This window comes from Wolffia australiana, chromosome 13 (assembly GCF_029677425.1).
Source record: "Wolffia australiana isolate 7733 chromosome 13, ASM2967742v1".
Classification (NCBI taxonomy): Eukaryota; Viridiplantae; Streptophyta; class Magnoliopsida; order Alismatales; family Araceae; genus Wolffia; species Wolffia australiana.
The window spans coordinates 4,705,652-4,712,749 of record NC_135847.1 but is presented as its reverse complement, the minus strand read 5'-3'; the positions used below and the strand labels follow the sequence as shown (position 1 = coordinate 4,712,749).

Here is a 7,098-nt window from a genome sequence, read left to right as displayed (position 1 = left end):
GACGAAAATATACTGCAAAGAATAAATAAACGAGCGTCGTAGAATACGGTGTACCTCGACGATGAGCTCGAAGTGCAGTATTCGACGACGGCCGATGTCGGAGCGGGTTGGGTGACGGGCGCCGGAGAGGTCACGGCGGCTCGACGGGCAGCGACGGTGCCGGAGCGGCTGGCAAAGTTCGGTCGTCGAGGTCTAGGCGTTGGAGCGCCTATCTAGTGGAGTGGTGGTGACGCGCGGACGGCGCGGAGCGCTGCAGGGCAGCGCGGTCGTCAGCGAGCGACGCGGTGGGATGACGGCGCGAACACGGCGGCGATGTGGCCGCGGTCGGCCGTCGGCGATCACGGCGGGCACAGCACGGGCGACGGCTCGGCGTGGGCGGGAGCGGAGCGGCAACACGGCGGTGCGGCGGCGGCACGATAAGCGGCGGCAGCGCCGAGGCGGCACATCAGCGGCGCGGCGGCACGGTAGCGGTGGGGCGGCAGCGCGGGCAACGCGACGGCGGGCTTACGGCAGCGAGCGCGCTGGCAGCGGCGGCGGGCGCATGGCGGCGCGACGCGGCGCAGCGGCGGCAGCGCGGCGCGCATGTCGAAGTGCGCGAGCGCGCGCGGACGGTGGCGCGCGCGGCGGCGGCGCGGCGGCAGCGCGCAGGCGGCTCGCGATCGGGCGGCGCACGGGCGGCGCTCGAGCAGCGGCGCTGGAGGCGGCGCGAGCGGCGGCTGTGTTAGGGGCGGCGCACGACGGCGGCGGCGGCGACCCTCCTCCTTCCTCTCCTCCTCTTCCTCCTTCCCTTTCCTTCCTCTTCCTCCTCCTTCTTCCCTCTTCTTCCTCTTCTTTCTGTTCTTCTCAAAACGAGGAACGAGACCCACCAACTGTTCGATAAAATGCTTCAATGAAAGAAAATGGGTCTCACTGACCTAGGGCGCCCTCTCTTCCCTTATGAGGGGGAGAAGAGTTGGGCCCTAAGTGGGTCATCATGGGTCCGACTTGGGGGCCCTTCTAAATGGGCTCCCCTTAACACATACAAGACAGAACTGAAGAAAATAAAGGGGAAATGAGGGGAATTTGGGGGAAGAAACGAGGGGAGAAGGGTGGATGGAGACATCCATCCCCTCGGTGGAAAAACAATGAGAAACGACCGTCGCGGGAGCGACGAAACATGACAAAAACAGTCGGAAGAGACGGGGTAAAACAAAACATGAACGAAAGAGAACGGAAAGCAAGGAAGATAACCGGAGCAAGGTCACCCAGTCTTCAACGTCGTGGGCGCGGAGCGTGGATGACGTCGATGACGATCCTTGATGGCGTGCGCCATCACCCTCTTTTTTTTTTTTAAACATAATACTCAATAGTAATGGAAGAGATTAATACAACAATCCTTGAAATTGCAGAATTCCCATGTAATCATAATTAATTTTTTATATATCCCCTAAATGGTAGTTATATCCGTTCCTTCGCTGGCGGGCTACGCTTTTATTTTGGTCAAATTTGCCAGCCGCGGCTGGCCTTCAATTCTCACATTTTCTCTCTCTTCTCTTCCTCCCGCCTATAAATATATATAGAGAGAGAGAGGAAGAAGTGAGAGAAAGAGAAGAAGAAGAATAAGAAGGAGAAGAGAGGGCGAAATTTGTGAGAAGATCGCGAGATCGTCGCCATGTCGATATCTGATTCTGATTCGTCTTCATCCGGCGGGACCGAGTACAAGACGTTTGGACAAATCAGCCGCGAAAGTGAGTTTTCTGTTGGTTTTCTTAATTTTGACGTGTGGTATTTTTGCTGGACTGTTGTGTTTCGTGTATCAAAATGTTGTTATATGATCGGTTATTCGCTTTTTTTGGGTTCGAAGATGTTGATCCTGAGTTATGTAAGGTGGTCATTGCTGGGGGTTTTCGGGATCTGTTTCGATGAATTCTCTGCGTGAAATTCGTGTGAGAAATTTGGTGAGTACGTATAAAGTTTACAGATAACGTGGAAAATGTCTCTAGGTTGAGATAGATGGGAATCGCTTGGGGCGGTCTGTGTTTGAGGGTGAATCTCTTTGAAATTTTGTTCTGTCGGAGAGAGCCAATGTTGGGCGACTTTTACCCGAAAAATTCATGAAACTTCACTACGCAGGAGAAACCTGCGAAGTCTGGCATTTTGACTTCAATACTTTTCCTCTCTTAATTATGATATAATGAAATTCGCTGATCCTGATAACGTGGCTTCTATTAATAGGCTTATTTCCTGATAACCTGCGAAGTCTGGCATTATTTTTTACTTTTATCATAATTTTTTTCACTTCTTACTGAAGAACCAGCAAGAAGGAATGCCGTAACAACATGAACATTTACACGGTTGACTTTCAAAAGAGAAACTACCTCTCAAGAAAATTTATTGAAGTGTAACGGATCAAAACAGCGTGGGTCTGCATATTATACTGTGAAACCTAGAAAATTCCATCTCATCTTTTAACTAAACATATAATATTTTACCATCACTCTATCCCTTAAAGACCCGAGTGATATAGACTCTGGAGTAGCGAAGTTAGAACTTTCTTTGACTGAATCGGTCTTAGTGTTCAATATTTTTCTTGTAGATTTAAAAATAATTTGTCTTTAATCTTATGGGCTTAACTCGAACAATAACAACTCACCTAATGAATCTGATACAACAGTACATCAGATTGCAAAGGCATAATTGTATAGTTCTAGTTATTTTAGTTGGAAAGGCTGTCTGGAGGCCACTATTCTTCAGTCATATACAAAGATTAAAGTAAAATTACTCTGACCCACTATAGAATTCACGACAGATGCACTAGAAGCTTAAACGGTATGTGAGGGTCCTTTTCCTTATTTTATCCTTGAATGCTTCGAAATGTGAGTAATTTTTAGGCCAATTAGTCTTCAAATGGGTGTTTTATGTAATCTTGTAACCCCCTATCAACCTATTTAAGCTATATCCAATGGAGTGGAATAGTGTACATTTTTCATTCTCTTCTCCTTCCAATCTCTCAAAAGCTCACTTTACTTCATGTCAGGATCTAGTTTCTTCGCTTTACTTTGCCTTTCCAGTATAGTTCCTCGTTTATGTACTTTGTAATTTTCAGTTGGTTGGTATACTTCCTCGACTGTTTCATATGCTCATCTATTCCTTTTGAAACTGTTTTTTAGGATTGTTGTATGAGATGCTTCGGTCTGCAAGGTTAAGAGACTCCAAAGGGACATGGAAGGTTCCTTCATGAACTATACGTTCTTTCTGTATTTGATTAAAGTAGCGTACTTATTTCTTTGTTTTGAATTCAATTTATCACCTGATTACAATTTCGTTGGTTTGGGCTATAAATATTAATCCTCTGATCTGAATCGTCATTGGTATTTCCCAGCATTGTCGTTGTCCTGTAATCAATTTCTCACTCTAATACCAAACCATTTTTTTGGGGTTTTCTTCCCTGGTCACCTTTTTGGGTTTTGGGTTTTTCTTTGTATCTTCTGCAGCCTGTTCTCATTAATATCATCTTTCTCTGTTTCTTTCAAACTCCATTTCATGTATTGTTTTAATATTTAAGACAACATTGCTGTCTATGCCATGGTCTTTTTATGTTAATTATCTGATCTCTGAATTGGTTTCTTGGAATCTCATGTTTAAGCTGAATTCATCTCTCTTCTATGTAGCACTTAAATTTGGGTGCCACCATTTGTGCATTGAGTGACTTCCATAAAAAAAATTTATTCTTACTTCTTTGCAGGTACTTATTATGGACAAGTTTACGACAAAGATAATGTCCTACTCCTGCAAGATGGCAGATATTACGGAGGAAGGAGTATCATGTTAGTATGCACCTTTCAATTTGATTACAATACGTATGGACCATTTGGTGGTTCCTTCCTTTCATTACCTACAAAATGAGCTTTTGTCTTTCTTGATGTTCAAGCGGAGCTAGTTTTTTGCTGATAATTGACAGCTTTTTGAAAAGTGATGAAATTTTATTAGTAGAAATCTTTGCATCTTGTTTTACTTTGCTATGGGAGTTGATTTATTACATTAAATAGGTAACACGTTTTTTATATATTCATTTTGTAGTGGTTGAAGACATTTCTAAAAGGCGGCAGCCGTTACCATCGTTGGATGCTATATATTTTATTCAGCCAACTAAGGAGAAGTAAATTCAAATATGCTTTTAGATTTGATTAGCTACTTTTGAATCTTATTTCGTGAAATGAACCCAATTGCTTCACATTCATTTATTATGATGCTTTTCCTGTTTTTTTCTTAATTTTGTGTCAGATGATCCCTAATTTCCATTTTTGATGCGATGGTTTTTACTTTAAGCTTGTTGATCAAAGGAGTTATATTTGTCTTTATGTCTCTAATCCTATCAACGGGCTGCGTCTTATAAGTCAAGAAGTTGAAAAATATGGTTCTATGCCTATGGCATGCTCAAGCAATTCTCCCTCCTTTTTCGTCTTAAAACCTGTTTCATTAGCTTAATGCCTAGTAATAAGGAAGGTGTTCACTGTAGTGGACAAGCTGCTCCAGTAACTGGTATTGTCACAGAAAACGATTGAGAATCGGGTGGTGCTTAAATGTATTCTCCATGTGCCTCAACTTAACGCTCTACTTACCCCTTCACAAACATCAGTTAAAAGACATTAACTACCCACTAATACTTGGGTGTGATGGTGATATGAACCCCATAGTGACCTACCGAATGAGAAAGAGAGACAAGTCTCTCCTCATGAGATATGTCAAGTATGCTGCACGTGCCACACATCTCGAAATAAAGAGTGAGAAAATTCAAGCTAAAAATAAGGTCAGGAAAGCCAAGACGAGATCATCAAAGTCATTTCTTGAAAGTGGTTGCTGCGGAGTAGATCCTCCAGATCCAGGGGTAGCTTTAGAAGATACGTCATGATTCCTGACCTCTATCTTCTTTGTGATCTATTCTCTCCTCAATGTCTCTTTATTCCCATTCTGACTTGATCTTTTGAAAAAACAATGTAGCAGACTGTATGAAACATTAGATTTCCTATTCATGGTACTGCCAGGGTTCATATCAGATGGTTTTTTTTCTATTTGGCAAGGTCAAGAAACCAGAGAATTGGAAAATTATAGAAAGGAATGGCCTCATATATGTAGGTTATGCCATGGGAAATTGTTAAAAAAAAAAGGTTATGCCATGGGCAAAAAGTTAGCTGTTGGATGAGGCTCTTCGATTTGTGATGTTCAGGAGAGGGTGGTGGAGCTAAAAGGTGCACTGTAATTCGTGTCACCCATCTTTTGACTTTCTAGAGAGGATGTTCCATGTTTTTATCAAAGACTGATCTTTCCAAACTCGTGACTCATATCGTCCTGGTAAACATAAATTGTCGTCCTTTGTTTCTCAGAACAAAAGAAGTCAATATCCCCTCAAAGTGATGCTATTATTGTACTGTTATAGAGTTAAGAACAGAAACCAATTTACAGTACTGCTATAGATAAACGTAGCCCTCATCCATCAAGTGCGTCTTCCTTGGGTATTCCCAATACCAGAAGGGGTACGTGCTATCATCCTGGAACAAATAGATTCGATATTTATGCAGATGTCACGTTTCATGAGGAAGACGAATTCTGTGTCCAAAGACAACTGATGCACATAAGTGATCAAAGAACCTGATCTTTCCAACTGTTACGATTGGCTGTTACCACCTCAAGCTGGCATCACTACTCCGCCATACTCCATATCCATTACTCCCCCAGGTGGTAATGACTTTGATGTTTGAGGTGACAGAGGAATCTCAGGGTTGGTTCATTGCCTTGAGAAGGGGTAAGTGGACATGGACTCAAAAACCCAAGTACCCTCTGAGTAATGTCTCTTCCTTTGGTCATCTATCACCTAAGCTCCAAGTGTTTCAAGACATTCTTGGGTTCCATTCACATTCCTAGATATGCTAGTGAAGCCCTGTCAAATGGGGATGATATGATCCCAGATGATCATATCGCGTAAAGGGGATGTAGAGGGGTTTTTATTGTCAAGAGGAAGATGAAAGGCTGGTAGAATGGATGTCGCCTATGAAGAGGGGTTCCGTGAAGGTGCAGGTCGCTGGCAGGACTATGACAGCATGAAATTTGTTGCATAGGATATGAGCGATGGAAATAGTTGTTTGCTGCCCTCAACAAGGAAGACCGTAACATTTAAGGAAAACACTGAAGGGTTAAAGGACAAAAATGCCCGTAGTGGGCTCAATAAAAAAGACAGAGCATATCATAGGACTGGAGTAAGTTGGTGATTGAAGAAATGATGGTCCTCCTGTAGGAGACATGGGTTCTTTCAGACTTACCGCCTGGTAAGCATCCAGTTGGATGTTGATGGGCGTAAGTCTGAAGTTTGAATCAGATGGGACTTGAAGCATTACAATATCAGACTCATAGCTAAAGGCTACAGTGAAGAATGTATCGTTGATAATGGCGAAACCACTGCTCCTATAGCAAAGCTCACGAGTCTCTGTATACTTCTGTCACTTTGAAAATTCCTTCATGGAGAGTTTGGGAGGAATCAACATGTAATTTCTACCTTTGTCTTATGAAGACTTGCAGACTTAAAAGAGCTCTATGTGGACTGAAAGGTCTATACAGCTTAGAATTGGAAAAAGTGGAATGCTGGGTTAAGACTAGGTAGACTCTAGCAGATAAAGATGGAAGCTATTGAAGACACTGCAGAAAGTTTGCAACCAGAGTGATAGCGTATGGATCAATGCACTTCCGATAGGATGAATTATACTGCTTGGAAGACCGAAATATGTTCCAGAATATCAAGATGGTTGGATAATTCCAGGTACGAAGAACTCTCTATCCTCCTGTGGCGCTCCCCCTCCTCGACGAGACGTCTCCAATCTGGATCCCCTCCTTGACGGTGATGGCTCCAGCTCCGACGGACGAGTCCGACCTCTAGGCGCTCTCCTTGATGGCGAGTTCCTCCTTCCAAGCAGCGACGAGATCTCCCGCCACTTTCTTGGACCTTCCCGATTCGAACGACTCGGGTTCTTCTTCAAGAATTAGAAAATTGGACATGCCTGCCCCTCCTACGCGGGCCTTTATTTGTAGAGTAGAGAGGTCCCTCTCCCTCCTGAATTACTGATCTCG

The 7,098-nt window shown here is 43.8% G+C and overlaps 1 protein-coding gene across 1 annotated transcript in view; it reads left to right on the top strand.

Moving 5' to 3' along the window:
* The first annotated feature begins 1,567 nt into the window (after window positions 1–1,567).
* Window positions 1,568–7,098, top strand: part of LOC144710849 (SNARE-interacting protein KEULE-like) — a 39,771-nt gene continuing 34,240 nt past the window's right edge. The window contains exons 1-4 of the mRNA XM_078584679.1: window positions 1,568–1,727; window positions 3,150–3,208; window positions 3,725–3,806; window positions 4,060–4,138. Coding sequence (XP_078440805.1) covers window positions 1,652–1,727; window positions 3,150–3,208; window positions 3,725–3,806; window positions 4,060–4,138 — 296 coding nt within the window. The 5' untranslated portion in view covers window positions 1,568–1,651. The remainder of the gene's footprint in view (window positions 1,728–3,149; window positions 3,209–3,724; window positions 3,807–4,059; window positions 4,139–7,098) is intronic.